Source organism: Haliaeetus leucocephalus, unplaced genomic scaffold (assembly GCF_000737465.1).
Source record: "Haliaeetus leucocephalus isolate CR32 unplaced genomic scaffold, Haliaeetus_leucocephalus-4.0 Scaffold555, whole genome shotgun sequence".
NCBI lineage: Eukaryota > Metazoa > Chordata > Aves > Accipitriformes > Accipitridae > Haliaeetus > Haliaeetus leucocephalus.
In genome coordinates this window covers 20,717,281-20,733,269 of record NW_010972991.1, presented here as the reverse complement: position 1 = coordinate 20,733,269, position 15,989 = coordinate 20,717,281, and the positions used below count along the sequence as shown (strand labels likewise).

Genomic DNA, 15,989 nt, shown 5'->3' with positions numbered 1-15,989 from the left:
CTGCGGGGCTGGCTCGCTCCCGTCGCCGGGCGGGCGGCGGCGGCTCCGGGCGCCCGCTGACGGGCTGCGTGCGTGTGTGCGTGTCTCCTTGTCTCTGTCGTTCCCCTCTCCGTGTCGGAGCTCTCCGTCTTCTCTAACAAACTCTCTGCCTTGCTTCTCCCCCGCCCCCCGGGCTTCTGCTTTGTGGATGTTGGCGGCTTCTTGTTGTGACAGGAGAATGTGTGTGTGTCCTGGGCCCAGGCGGATCGGTATGTATCTCGCACCGGTACTCGCTGGAGCGCCGGGCTCGGGGGTCGGATGGGACCCGGGGAAGGGACTGCCAGGCTGGGCTGTGTCTGAGGGCTGAGACCCGGCCGGAGGGAAGGATTGAGGAAGGGAGGTTCTGCTTGCCTTGAATGTTTCTTGTTCCTCCTCTCCCCTCCCCGACAGGCTAATTCATTCAGTTCTGTCGAGTGTCTGAAAGGTACCTGCGGTAAATGTTTTTGTCTGAAGCCCTGGGTATCTTTGGCACAGTTAAAGCAGGTGTTTTGGAGGAACCTGTCAGTGCAGCATCAGTTGGCCTTAGTTGTTATAACAAGCCTTTATTAAAGGAAGGGGTAATATTTTTTCCATTTTATTAGTGTAGTACTACAAAACCCACAAAATGGCCAATAGTGAGTGAGATGGTCAGATGATATTTGTGGCCTGAAAAGTAGCATTTGCACCCTGTTCTGGGCTTGGAGAGGTGTTTAATACTGGCTTGATTCTAATCTCTTGACAAATCGTGATTGGATTGTAAAATTTCTGTTTAATCTCTCTTCCTTCTCTGCCATCTCTTGATCAACCATAATGAACTTGGGATCTTAAAGTAATTATTTAAGGGCTAGTTGGAGAGTCTGGTTATATTTGGGGTATCCATGATGTGGGGATAAATGGGAGGAGCTTAGGATAATTTTGCTTCAAGTTGGCAAACTTGGAATGTCTTTTACTTCATCGACTAGGATTTATTAAATCTGATATGTGAAACAGACTATCTTAAGCTGACGTGAGTTTTCTGTAGATGATACAGGCCATGGAAAACTTGAGGCCAACTTCTTACTACTGTCTTGAATTTCATGTAATGTTTGATAAACTAATGATTAAAAAAATCAGCAAAATATCCTCTAGTGGCACTGCAGAGCCACTATAACAGCAGTACTTTTGTGGTTTTGCTTCATCATGGATCAACAGCAAAACTGTCAGAACAGTTGATGTGGCACCATGTGTGGGTCAGCCCTGAACACAAATGCTTAGCAGTAAGGAGAAGTAGATTCAGTTGGAGCTTAAAGGGAGACCAGCACCGAATCTGAGGTGCTGCTGTGGACCATGCACATCTGTAGAACCTTGAGGTTCCCATTCTGTAAGCAAAACTGTTGCTTTAAATGTTATGTGAAGAAATATACATAACTGTTACCAAAATAGCTCCATTATAATTAGAAGGCAGTGAATAGATTTTAAAATCTATATTTGGAGTTGCAGTTTCTTTCTGTCATGCTGTATGCATGTAAAGCCTGGACTGGAGAAATAGACTTTCTGGGAAGCAAATGGCTAACATAAATTTAATATGCATGTGGAAGTTCAAGCCAATACAGTGCTGCTGAGTGTCTGGACAGCTGCCTGTGGTCCACGGGGCTATAACCAGAGCTCTTCCTGGTAGGTGAACAACAGAAAACTGCACAGTTCAGTCTTTGTAGCTGTCAGTGGGAGACCTGGGAGAGGTCAATGGACAAGAATTTTTGTCAGTGTAAGTAAAGACTGACAGTTACTAGTCATTAATACTAGGAAGCCAGTGGCATAGTAGAAACATGAACTCTACTTTGCTTGCAGCACTTATGTATCTTGTAACAGAGAAGCGGGTTCCACTCCTGGTTACTTAAGGAGAACAAGTAATCTTGGAGGGAAGAATGTGACTTGCTTCCTTCTCTTGCAACACAGAATGAGGTGAAGCTTCATATATTTCCAGACCCTTCTCAGCTGGTCTGGGTAATCAGAATCCTGTGGCAGAAACTATGGAAAGCTTACAGAACAGGGTGATTGCAGAATGCCATTCTTCCTATGTTGCATGATCCTTTAGATTGAGTATTGGGGCTTACTGCATATTTTATAGGGGTTGTGTCTCTTCTGAAATACTGGTATGCCTGCTTGTCTAAAAAAAAAAGCAATCAATTTAGTGACTGAAGCACCTTGCACAACACAGCAGTATCCAGTTTTTCAGTAGAACAATTAAATCTGAGATACAGTGGTGCTGATAGACTAGTACTTATGACTGCAGTAAGCCTTATATAAGAGAATTTGTAATGGTTTTCTCTAAGAAGTTTTATGATGAAACTTGATCATAAAAGTTGGAAAGAGAAAACTGAATTCCCTTTAACTGTGTGTGCTTCATTCACGCAAGGCACAGTTCAGCTTTTTTCCACTATGGAATTGTTTTCTCAAGTACAACATTGTAAAAGACTTCCTGATAGTGAGGCATAGTGAGTAAGGGATTTAAGAGGCACTCACACTAATGTTGTGACTGGGTATGTAAATGGAGACAAGGAAGAGTATGTTAGAATAATCTTTCTTCAGAGGAATGAAACATTAAGAAAAGTTTTTGGTTTTTTTAGATGTGGCAAAAAGTAGTAGAATACTTTTCTTGGATATTAAACTTAATAGTTTATCTTAACACTGAACTAGCTTTAGTCTAATGTGCAGGGCTCTATTCTAGTCATGGAAGCAAACACAGTTTGCCTGTAGTCCTTCAATTGAGTAGCTTTTTAAAGCAATTTATAATCCTAAAAATTACAGGGGTAGATGAGTTTCTGGTAGGAGAGATGCATCTGCTTTCTACCTCTTGTATTTTTATCTGATAAGCTAGAAAATTGCTGTATAGGCTGCTGTGGCTATTTCACACATGTACACCATGGTGTCATGCAAGTTTGAAGTTTTACACGTGAAAGGGGGGAGAAGAAACAAAACGTGTTACTGACTTGATTGCCTGAAGAATATCTGCTGTCTATGGCCTACTGCTTGCTTTTGTCATCTAAACCATCTTCATCTTAAACCTAGTCGTATGTCATCTCAAAGTTGTTTCTTGAATCTTGCTGTTAGATGCTTTATCTCTTCAGCTTTACAGAAGGAGTGAGTTTTCCTCCTTGTGTGCTGCATCTGGCTGTCAGCTGGGAAATCAGCAGAAAAACAAATCTCCATAAAAGCCTTATAGAAGGTGGCCATACTGTAGAGTGCTCCATGCTAACTGTTGTCTTAAGTTCTGTTTGAAGCTGCGTTGTATGTCTGGATGATGTTCTCACTTCCTGTCTGCCATCTGGCTGGGTATAAGAGATAAAATATCTGTGCTGAACTTAAATATGGTATATCTTTTTTGTTGTTGCCCCATGTAGTGTCTATAAACAAGCGCCTCTTAATGCCTTTTCTTTCTCAAGACCTGTGAAGCTATGAACTTCATATATAAGCAACTTTGTTAGGGGCTGTAAATGTCTTAACTCGGAGTTCCGGGAAAAATCTGTTAGCTGTCCCCCTAAGCATAGTTGTTCTCTTGTCTTTCAGCAATTCCAGTCCGAAGCTCCAGGCTACCATTGTTGTCTGATGCCATGCCAGCACCAGCTCATCTGTTTCCACTGATTCGTAACTGTGAGATTAGCAGAATATGCAGTACTGTGTGTTACTGCCACCATAAACATCTCTGTTGTTTATCATCTCATTTTGCTCACAGTCACTTCAGATATGCACCTCAGAAGAAATTTGCAGCACTTTATAGGCCAAAGGAGAACTTTAATCATTTTATTCATGCGAGGGATTATGCTTCTACGCCACAGAGATTTTACCTCACTCCTCCACAGGTCAACAGCATTCTGAAGGCAAATGAATACAGTTTTAAAGTTCCAGAATTTGATGGTAAAAATGTAAGTTCTGTTCTTGGCTTTGATAGCAACCAGTTGCCTGCTAATGCTCCGATAGAAGACCGGAGGAGTGCTGCCACTTGCTTACAGACAAGAGGGATGCTTCTGGGTGTGTTTGATGGCCATGCAGGTTGTGCTTGTGCTCAAGCTGTCAGTGAAAGACTGTTTTACTATATTGCTGTCTCTTTGTTACCTCATGAGACTTTACTTGAAATAGAAAATGCTGTGGAAAGTGGCAGAGCTCTATTGCCCATTTTACAGTGGCATAAGCATCCCAATGATTATTTTAGCAAAGAAGCTTCCAAGCTTTACTTCAATAGTCTAAGAACTTACTGGCAGGAGCTCATTGATCTCAACAGTGGAGAGACTACTGATGTGAAAGAAGCTTTAATCAATGCTTTTAAGAGGCTTGATAATGATATTTCTTTGGAAGCTCAAGTAGGAGATCCAAATTCTTTTCTCAACTACCTAGTACTGCGAGTAGCATTTTCTGGTGCAACTGCCTGTGTGGCCCATGTGGATGGTGTTGACTTGCACATTGCAAACACAGGTGACAGTAGGGCAATGCTTGGGGTTCAGGAAGAAGATGGGTCTTGGTCTGCAGTTAATCTGTCCTATGACCACAATGCACAAAATGAACATGAAGTGGAACGTGTGAAAATGGAGCATCCAAAGTCTGAAGAGAAAAGTCTTGTGAAACAAGATCGTCTCTTAGGTCTCCTGATGCCTTTCAGAGCTTTTGGTGATGTGAAGTTTAAATGGAGTATTGAACTACAGAAGAGAGTAGTAGAATCAGGCCCAGATCAGCTGAATGACAATGAATATACAAAGTTTATTCCTCCAAACTATCACACTCCCCCATACCTCACAGCTGAGCCAGAAGTTATACATCACAAATTACGGCCACAGGATAAGTTCCTGGTTTTGGCCACAGATGGGCTGTGGGAGACTATGCATAGGCAAGATGTGGCTAGAATTGTAGGGGAGTACCTCACTGGTGTTCACCATCAGCAGCCAATAGCTGTTGGTGGCTATAAGGTAACTTTGGGACAGATGCATGGTCTCTTAACAGAAAGGAGAGCAAGAATCTCTTCAGTATTTGAAGATCAGAATGCAGCAACTCACCTGATACGTCATGCAGTGGGTAACAATGAGTTTGGCACTGTGGATCATGAGCGACTGTCCAAGATGCTTAGTCTTCCAGAAGAGCTTGCTCGAATGTATAGAGATGACATTACAATTATTGTGGTGCAGTTCAACTCACATGTTATAGGTGCATGTCAAAATGAGGAACTGTGAATTTAACATAGTGAACTAGTTACCAAAGTTGTAACAATGGCCAGTATGAGCAGCAAATAAAAAACAGCCAGCCAATAATAAAGCCCCCCAAACCCCTCAGCAAACAAATTGGTTGCTTGCTAGATTCACTGTATCTATTGTTCCTGCCTTCCCCTGGAGCTCTAAATACATGGGAAGTGCTGTTGACCTAATACAAATTTGAAGAGGATGTCATAGCTTGGGAAAAGGTTTTTGTAATAACTTTGCACTATTGATTTCATGAATGCTGCTAGAAGAATGTCTTGAATTTGGCAGACTCGGATGAGGGAGGGAAGGAGGATAAAGAATTAACTGTCAAAGATCTGGCTGTTCAAGAAACAAAGCCTGTTTATAAATATCTGTAAATATCTACACATTATCTTAAAAGAAAAGATGAGTAAAAAGGAGTATTGTTGAATTCTTACAGGGCTAATTTGTGCAAAGTAGATATGGTTTTTTGTGAATACTACTGTTTCTTTCAAGCAGAAGGTCACTTTAACCAAGTAAATCTTCAGTGTAACAAAGTTGTCCTGCTTTCATATAAACAATGTCATTCACTTAAGGATATTTGTCTAAGTGTTGACTTTCAATGCAGGTCTAAGCCATAATCAATACCTGAGATTCTGTTACGGCTTAATCATATGTTATGTGCAGTAACTTCTAAACTTGTGCATCAATAGTTGCTTGGCTGTGGGTTTCTGCACAACTTTGTAGGGCAATAATACATTACAACCTGCAGTAAGATATGAGAACTTTGTGGAGGACTTTAGTTTGCAGTATGAAGAAACTTGCAGACTTTCAAAAATTCACTGTTGTTCGTCAAGATTGCATTGGCTTTCCTAAAGGTCATGTCCTTCATGGACTCCACCCCTGTCTGGTGTTACTTATCTGGGAAATAAATTTTCACCTGAAAATATCAGGAGGTCATTGCTAACCTCTTTGTGGCTTTGTAATTTGCACTCATTATCACTTTGGCTATTTCAAATCATCACATACTGGATGTCTTGCACTTGAACTCATATTTGTAAGTTGGGTTAAAAATTACAAATTACAAAAAATTGAAATATGGCTTGTAAATAGTGTTTTAGTTGGGAAGCTAACTGGTGTGCATGTGTATGTTTAATGCCTTTTTCTAGCAAGTCTTTATTAGCAGCTCTGTATTTCTGGACAGCTGATGTATGCATGTTCTTACAGTCCAGAATGCTATCACAGAGCAATATCTGAAATGGGTCTCTTTGGCTTGTAATGGTTGAAGTTGAACTTAAGATTGGCTATAACTTGTGTGCCTGAAGTTGTTGGACTTGTAACTGTAAAAAATAGGGACTGACAACAAATTTATTGGTCATCATTGCATCTATTTCAGATAAGTTGCATTGTATACAGATCTATTTTAACCAGCCCATAGGTTAAAAACTTAAATGCTGGCTGAAATACCAGCCCTTGATGACTGAGAGAACACATGTAACTTGATTCCTGTGTTTTAGAGAACAATGGTAGGTCAGCATATTTCACTTTACCAAGGTGTTTCAGTTAAAATACCTCCCTAGGCTTCATCATAGCTAATTAAATCAACATTTAAAAACCTAGCTTATTTTGGTTAATTGAGTATGTGGCATTTTCTACTAAATACAGATATTGCCAATTAATGCTACTGTTACATAGGGTACACTTAGTTTGAACAATGAACCTGTGCTATAGTAAACATTGGCTCCTCAAATGCACAAATGCTATGTGTACTTAGTGGCCTGCAGCTTCAATGTGTCTGTTTCTTTACCCAACCTTAAATATCAGGATTAACGTTGCTGTGAGGTTAATGATATCGAAGTTCACACTCAAGATGGGTACAACCCTTCTTTATTTGAAGGGAAAAGGGGAACTCTAAAATGCTTAGACAAGTACTGGCTGTTGATATTGCTTCTGTATGTTGTGTTTTGATGACTGTCATTAGCTAGGTCAATAGACTTTGTTCGATCATTCAAATGGAGTATGTATCTACGCTGTTGCAGTATTTAACTTTCTTACTTTTTTACTGTTAAAGCTCTGTTACCTGTATTGATGTATTTAACCTATGATTATTGATAAGGATTTGGTACAAGTCATAGCTAGAATAACTGAACATTGGTCCCATGGATACAACTTTTATTGAGGAAAAGCTGCTTTTTGTAGTAAACATGCTTATGTATGGGGTCAGACAAAATAATATTTATGTATTGCCTGGAGACTTGCTCAGTATGTATGCAGTGAACAGAAGCAGTGTAACTGCCTGCTGAACAGGTGACCTGAACAAACATCTTTTAACAGATTCCAATAAAATGATCAATTATGCAGAAATCCGTGAGTATTGGATTGATACAGAATGTGATAGCTATTCTACTAGGGCTGAAGCTTATGAATTACTTGTATTTCAAGAATATGTTCTGTTGTGTCATCCCTGTTATGAATAGACCAGATGGCCAAACAAAGTATACATGGAAACAGACTGAGGATTGGACTTCAGAGCGCTTAAATGCCACTGTGAGGCTTGAACTCCTACATCAGGCATGCTATAGTGCTGCTGCCCCTGGCAGCAAAACTCAAATCTTTCTGTCAGTTATCACTCTGCATGTCTCAGTTCCCATCATCTCATGATTACCTTCAGGGGCAGTGCTGCAGGTAAAGCAGCATAATTTGAGATAATTAAGTTGTGGACTGTAGCCTATATAGAGTAATACAGCATTTCATAAACAATCTAAAATACTTGTGTGCAGATTAAAATGGCATGAGAATGAATTGATGATAAACTAAATAGAAACAGCTCTTCTGCCACAGGCAGCGGGCTTGTTCTGTTTGCATTGTCTACCAAACTTGTTGCATTGCAGAAAGTACTGCTACTTTAGATGCAAGGGGGATGCTGTGATTGCTTTTCCAAATAAGGATTTCACAGCTGTGAATATATGGCTCAACCCAGAAGGATGGCTGAATCTTGACAAGTCAATGTGTGCCTTCAAGTTCACCTTTAAATCTTGAATCTTTAAAACTGTTCTAGATGATTGTGTCAACAGAACAGGTTACCAGTAGTACTAGGTAAGAGAGGAGTGGGAGATCTTCTCTTAGTCTATGCTTCCAACTTAAGCTCTGTTAACTCTGTTCCCTTGGGTTTAAAATGGTATGTGCATTATATTTGCTTTTGACAGTTTTACAACTACTGTTGTGATAACTTGCATATTCTTCATTTGCCCTCTATAAGCATGACTTGGTGAGTACAGAACTTAGTAAATTATTTTCCCTTTCCACTCATTTCCTCATTGCATGGCAGAGTTTTGCATGTAGCAGACTAAAAGTGTGACACGTGCAAGCAAGGAGCATAGTCTCATTGTGAACTGTTCATAGTTAGACTGTTAAACCCAGGTGCCTGTACTTTGAACAATTCTGGAGTGAGAGGATGCCTGGTAACTATTTCTGATGGGTGCTCTGCAGAATGTCTAGGCTGCTCTGCTTTTCCTCAGTGGGGAGGCATATTTGTAATGAGATTACCTGGCACAGATAGATAATTCAGGTTTCTGGTTCTAACCATCTGTGATGTCCTAAGCTCCCTGATGCAGACAGTCCATCTGGTTTCATGACTGCTAATAAATACAGGCCATCTGATTTGCACCAGTGACCATTATGAGCATAGACTGCTGAACACTGTCATCAGTGCTGCTGCACAGAAATCCAAAACAGTGCTAGCACAAGGCATTTTGGGATGCCAAGGGAGTTGGGCATCTTTTAGTTGATAAGTTTGATCCTATGTAAGAAACTTGGGAAGCTCCTGATTGTTATTCTGTAATGTATAAATAGAAATTAAATCTCTGGAGGTGGAACGTCTGGCCAAAATGCCCTGTCCTTAATTTTGAGAAGCTTAGAATGAAGCAGATCCTGTGGATAGAAAGAGAAGTAGCTTTCTTCCAGCTGGCCAAGTGGCATATGGCAGCTTGAGGTGGTTTTCTTGCTGTATATAGAATGAAGAAACTAGGTTTAACTTACCAAAATGAGGAAGTCTAAAGTGTCTGTCTCCAGAGATCATCTATATCCTGCTGAGAGGTGCTTCAAGTATGATAGCATTCCCCAAGTACTGTTTGGTAGATGCTTTTTTCTGTTATGTTCAGAGGCTTAAGTATAGAAGTTAAGGAGATACTTCATTGTTGTGTATTTGGTCCTGTGTTGAAACTAATGTGCTTAAAATGAAGTGGGCTCTAGAATGAATGCATTCATGGTCCCTCATGCTAGGTTAACTGTTTTGTCCTTGTTCCCTACTCTTATTTGAAAGCCCTCCATTGCCAAGTGCCTTTAGTTTCAGGATCTTGCTCCTTCTTGTTTTGTTTTTTGTTCAACAGTGAAGGCAGGATGTATTAATGTCTGTCTTAGCACTGAAGTATGTGTATTTGTGCAGGAAAAAGGTTTGCTAAAGTGTTCTGGATTGAATTATTTATTCAATGACTACAGCATATTTAATTGCTGTGCAAACAAGTGGATATTGTTCCTTTGTCAGGAGTGTGTTGTTATATACAATTATGTAAACTCATTGGTAGAATATTTTTCAGTTTAGTGTTAACCTGACTTACCAAATCTTGATTAGGGAGTTATTTCTTTTAGTTTACTCTTTTAAAATCTGTTAATTACAGTCTGTAGTTTAAAGTTGAACACAGTGTAAATGTTCTATCATCAAATACCTGTGCAGTGCAGGAAACACATCGGTTCACTTTACTTTCTCCTATCCCAGCCAGCTAGGTATTAAATGTTACTGATGACTGATTCAGTGCCGTCTTGTAAAGACCAAAACTTGGAATGAGTTCCTGAGTTGCTCTTACCATTGGAAGTAAACAGGAGGAGAAATAAAAAATAGATCAAGTCTTGTAAATAATGTATCCTTTAAAAGGACAAACTAATTTGAATTCTGGTACTTCTATTTGGCTATCCGTGTGAATGCTGAAGCACAACCAATGTCAATTTTACGTGCTGTGTTGTTTCAATGAAAGAAACCTTGTAAGTATGTGGTTCTCCCAATACTCTTTCATCTCATTCTGTGTTGGGTGGGGGGGAGGTGAAAAAATGACAGTGTGTATCTGTTCTTAGGGTTCCTAGTCTAAGTAACTGGTTGTACAGATTGCATAGGATGTTTTAAGCAGCAGGCTCTTTGCAATCATAATGGTGGATCTTTCTTTGAAGAGAAAAATTATCCTTGATTTATAGACTTTCTGTTAGAGATTTCCTAGCTAGGAAATACTATTTAATACAACTTGCCAATGCCAAACTATTTGTATATAGCATCGTGAACAAACTGTTCAGTTTTAATATCATATATCTGTACTTCAGGGTAGTATTTGATATATTGCCTCACATCTTAATTGCAAAATTAATCCAGTTAGGTCTGTCTGTCATGTCACAATGCTGAAAGACAGGAAAGATGCCTAATGAAAAACAGCAAAATCATTGATGTTAACAGGAAAGCACCCCGTGAGCTGACACACAGCCATGCATTAAGCCCAGTGTCATTAAAAAGCTCTGTTTATTAATGAAATTAGTCAGCTCCCTATGACTTTGGTCTCTGTCAGAATTGTTGCAAACCTATAATCATTAATTCTGCAGGTCTTCCCTGTTGCCCATCCTTGGTACTTCCTTGCCCACCGTGGTGGTTTGTATTAGCTAGGCTAATATAAGAATACTGTTTTCCGGGGTTTTATGGATTGTACGCAAGTTGATTAAAATGGTCAATGGTAATCAGTGTTCCTAGTTTTAGGCAGCTGGGAGAGGGTGAATGGTGCTTCCCTAATAGCAGCCTCTTCTAGAGGGGGGAAAAGGTAAATCTTTATTCATCTCTTAACAAAAACTGGCTGCTGTACGGAAGACATAACTATAGCACAGCAGTGCTTGACAGGGATTTATTACTCCTGCTAAGAAGCAAGGTGTATTAATCTGTACAGCATGCTACATTAGTACAGCCCTACCACTCTGCTACTTGAAGTAGTTCAAATGTCCCTGCAAAACTCAGTGTTTTCCTGTGTATACATAGTCACTGTCTATTGTGGGCCGATACCTTAACAGCTTTATCTTAAGACAGCTGAACTTAGACACTTACGTGTGTGTGCCTGCATACTGAGTGTTGAAGCTCCTATTATGGGTGATGGAGCTGTATTCAGTGCATGCCATGGAGTCTTAATAGCTATTCAGCCCACTCCACACCTACATTAAACTCCACTGGGTGTAATAGAAGCTTAGTCACCTTGTCCACATACAGGCAGCTCCATTAGGTGTTCTTTGGAGGCAAATCTTAACCATCCTTTCCAATGTCTTCAAGGATACAGTGGGCCTGCATTTTTGCATCTGCCACTTCTGCATAATGACTGTATCTAGGTTTTTTAATTCAGTGGTGTACCTAATGTACCCACAAATAGCCTTATTTTAAGGGGCTGTTCTTGCCCTTTAGGTATATGGAAGTGCATCTCAAAGCCCAGTGTTGTCTTTTGTGCTGACCTACACAGGTGGTGTGCAGGATATGGCTGTCATGAGCTATAATGTGTTGCTATTACCCCATAGACTCCCTTTATTTTGCCTGTTACAGAGCCCTGCTAGTGTTTAACTGTTGTTAAGTGGGCAAGGTATGGTTTCCTTGGCATAACTTCCGAAGCCTGCAGTTGCAACAGTGTTCAGCATTCCTTCTAGTTTGAATGAGTAGGAATCTATAAAGTAAAGGTCACAACACAGCAGATCAGAGGAATCTATGTTCTATTCATTCTACTGCAAAGCTCAGTCGTAAGAACAGCTCTATAGAAAAGATGATCTAGGCCTTTACATAGTTATCCTTTATCTGAAAAAGAAATAAAAATTCCTAAATTGGGGAGAAAATGCCTTTTTGTCAAAGTAGTCCAGCTTCTAAAAGGCTAAAATACTAAAGGAAAAAAACCCAACCCTAACTTGGTACAGAAGGGAGAAGACGACTTCTAGCAGGCAGCTTGACAGCACTGTAATTGTGGCAATGGAAGCAGACTTCTGCCAAATGGAGTCAGTGAATCTGATCTAGAAATGGACACTAAGGTGCCATTTGCTGCTTAGCTAACACTGACATGAAAGAGTCTGAGAAGCTGTTTAGCTTAATGTCAGAAAGATAAGCACAGAAAAAGATTTGTAGGGGTTTGACAGACATTTGACAGTCTTTGAGTTTTGATTATTTTTTTTTTACATTTGGGCTATGTTTATATAACTTCATGGCAAATCATCTTCACGCAGGTGAAAAGAGCCTATATTCTATAGAACTGATGTGTTAAGATATGTACTTCTTACAGCTGAGGAAGGCTACTGATTACTCGGGAGTGTGTAAGGAACTGTTGTGAAAATCCAACAGACAGAAAAGTAGAAGGTGGAGAGAAAGTCATACAAGATTAGGCTCCAAAAATAACAAAAACCCTCCAGGTTGGTAGCTGGCAAGCATTCAAGCTGATATTACTGCATTTTAAAGCCACTGTAGCAAACAACATTTTGTGAATTAAAATTGCCTGAGCTATGACAAGGGTTCAAACAGTTGGAATATATCATTTTTTGATTTGGTAAAGGCACAATCTAGACAATTTTGATGCCTGCTGTATTTGGTAACCTGCATTAAAATAGAATATTGGAGTGCTATGGGCCCTATTTCTGATGCAGCAGCTCACAGGAGCCTTTGAAGCACGTCAAAGCAATGAGATTAAAAGCTCAGTTCTGAAATCAGGGAATCATGAAAGTCCCTTTGATATGAGATCAAGTGTTCGCAGGGTACCCGCAGGAGGGGTGCTTGGAAGCTCTGACTCGGTGCAGCAGCAGCTAACTCTTGTGGGGTTTTTTGGTATTTTGGTTTTTTGGTATTTTGGTTTTTTTTTTAAAAACCCACAAGATCTGTCTAGCTAATGAAGAGACAGAAAAAGGACATGATAAACTCTGAGGCAATAGGACTGAAATGGCAGTGAGTAGTTAGGAGGCAGGTTCAGAAAAGTAACAGAACATGGAGTTTTTCAATAGTATGCTGAAAAACAATGTGAATCCTAAAAAACATCCAGGATAAAGAAGGAGAATGTGATGGGGGAAGAATCATGCCATAGTGTGTCTTTAAAGTTGAAATTGTACACATGAAAGAAAACTTACATGTGTGTCATAAAACACATGCAGAAGGCAGCACAAAAAACTATAATGGTGTCAGACATGGCTATGAAGAGGAAGATCTTGTGTCAGTTACGGTTGGTGGTGTGGTCTTGCTCAGAAAAAAAACCCAAACAGCAGGCTGCATGTGAGATCAGAAATGGCTGAATGCCTAAGCTGAAGACCAAAAAAAAAAAAGCTGAACAAAGTACAGGTGCTGCTGTTTTGATTTTTTTTGAGGTTTACTTTACCATTTTCGTGCAAACATGAAAACAGACAAAAGTCATCAAGACAAATGTAGGGGTGCAGGGAATTTTAAAAACCAAGGACTGTACACATTACAAAACAGTACCCTTCTGATTTTTATATTGCTGTGGCATCTCAGTGCAGAAGAGAGAAAGGAAGCCGTGAGTGAGGAAGAAAGAAAAGATCAGAGTGAGCAGAGGAAAGATGAAAATCAGAGCTGAGAAGCACCCACTGGAAAGAAGGAAGAAGTGGCACACAAGAATTCATTTAACTGCTTTAATGCATTGTTAAGGATAACGAACAGTCAGTAACTGATCATGTCTTTTCCTTTGTGTCATGGCCTGGTAAGGGTTTTTTTTCTCTATTCCCCTTTGTCTATCTTTTTGTCACTTAATTTTCTTTTTCTATCAAAGTCTTCTAATTTGAATGATGGCAGTATGGGTTTTTTTCAGAGATTTTTGGGCCCTAAGGCTATGCTTGCAGACCATGAAAAGTTATGTTTGGCTTATGATGTAGTTAAAAGCAGTTGTATGCTGACATTTTCACAGTTGTTAAAATGCAAAAACAGAAGTTTTGCTCTCATGCATTCCACCAGTTGCTGCCCAAATGAATACTAATCATTGCAGCATTCCCTTGTTCAACAAGTTTTTCTAGTTCTCCATACCTCTGGTGAATGCTGCTATCCTGAAGACAAAGTACACAGAGTTCATTTTGTCTATCTTAAATCGCCCTCACCCAAGAGAAGAGCATGGTGCAAGCATGCACATGGGTGTCCATGGGCATTCCTTAAACAAAATGTCCTCAGGGCGTTCAGAAATCCTGCCAGTCCATCAAAGACAACTGGGCCATCTACTACCAATAGGGGAGTAAATAATGAGATGACAGAGTTGTTCACAAAACTGGGAGCATTACATGATGCCTGGCAGCTATCGTTTCATAGACAACTAAATTTTTTATCATAAGATGGCTTTCAAGGTATTTCGTTTCCAGAGACTTCCTCTGAGATAAATTTAGTTCCCAAAATATTCCACTGGTGGGAGTTTGACAGAACAGTGCATAAGTCTGCATTGGTGATATGGTTGATTGGGCAGAACCTGCCAGGAGTGCAAGTCCAACATATGTTTGGACTCTGCAGTAGTGAATTGTTGAATTATTAATGACTATGCACTAAGCAAAAAATGACATTCTAGAGTATTAGATTAACAGGGACAGTAATATGTCCAGACCTGACGGTAAAGCAGGACAAGAATGCAAAGCCCAAAGGTAATAAAAAACTGAACTTGGATCTTAGGGATGATAATTTAATGGGCAATCCTATATATACTATGACAATAAAAACATTATTGCTCTGGATGAAAGTTTGTGAAGTGTGAAGTAAAATATCTAGTTCCAGCTGAAAAAAAAACCCAAAAACCCAAACCAAAAAAACCAAAAAAACCAAAACCAACAAAAATTATTTTCCAGTGTAAGTTCAAAGTTTTCTTGTAAGAAAGGGGTAAAAAGAGAAAACTACAGATTAATAATAAGGACAGAGAAAATGTTTCATCAAATAGATACTAGTTTTGATCTACTCCTGATTTTAAAAACCACTAGACTTACCCAAGATACAGGTCTTTGCAAATGTTTTTGTAGGAGGAAACTAAGCAGCAGCGTAAGTTACAATGGCTGCAAAAGGCATCTTGGATTTAAAATGTGTATCCATTTTCATATGCTTAATTCCATTTGCAAGCATTCAAATGAATTTTCTGAATTACTCTTCAGAGAAGCAGGGAAGAATCATAGAATCACTTAGGTTGGAAAAGACCTTTAAGATCATCAAGCCCAACCATTAACTTAACACTGCCAAGTTCACCACTAAACCATGACCCTAAGCACCATATCTACACATCTTTTAAATACCTCCGGGGATGGTGACACCATCACTTCCCTGGGCAGCCTGTTCCAATGCCTGACAACCCTTTCGGTGAAGAAATTTTTCCTAATGCCCAATCTAAACCTCCCCTGGAACAACTTGAGGCCATTTCCTCTTATACAAGCACTTGTTGCTTGGGAGAAGAGCAAAAGTACAACTTCTTTAATTGCTAGTTTTCTTTTTTCTTAAAATTTCAGTCAAACTAAAATATTATTTTGTCACTTAGGAATTTGAATAAATCATTCTATTCTGTGAACTCCTCCCAGGCACTTTACATCAGTTCTTTACTATTCATTCATTCATCATCTGTAATTAGTCACTTCAGTCAAAAAATGAGGTCAGAACAAGGAGGAAATTGTGGTTTGAAATTTTTTTAAGAAGTCAAACTTGATAAAAAAAAAAAAGGGTTCTGCTGTTCTTTAATGTGAGGAAAACTCTGGGTGAATTTCATCAGATTCTTTATTTGCACA

General features: G+C 39.6%; 1 protein-coding gene across 1 annotated transcript; it reads left to right on the top strand.

Moving 5' to 3' along the window:
* The first annotated feature begins 75 nt into the window (after positions 1–75).
* PDP1 (pyruvate dehyrogenase phosphatase catalytic subunit 1) lies at positions 76–6,533 on the top strand. Its single transcript, XM_010577108.1, has 2 exons — positions 76–248; positions 3,565–6,533. Exons 1-2 carry the CDS (start codon positions 188–190, stop codon positions 5,214–5,216), a joined length of 1,713 nt encoding a protein of 570 aa, XP_010575410.1. The 5' UTR covers positions 76–187; the 3' UTR covers positions 5,217–6,533.
* The last annotated feature ends 9,456 nt before the right edge of the window (positions 6,534–15,989 follow it).

Bases quoted from the DNA above. Each gene is read 5' to 3' on its own strand.
- PDP1 (XM_010577108.1), top strand. From the start codon at position 188: ATGTTGGCGGCTTCTTGTTGTGACAGGAGAATGTGTGTGTGTCCTGGG. The intron at 249-3,564 runs GTATGTATCTCG...CTTGTCTTTCAG, and splicing joins TCCTGGGCCCAGGCGGATCG to CAATTCCAGTCCGAAGCTCC.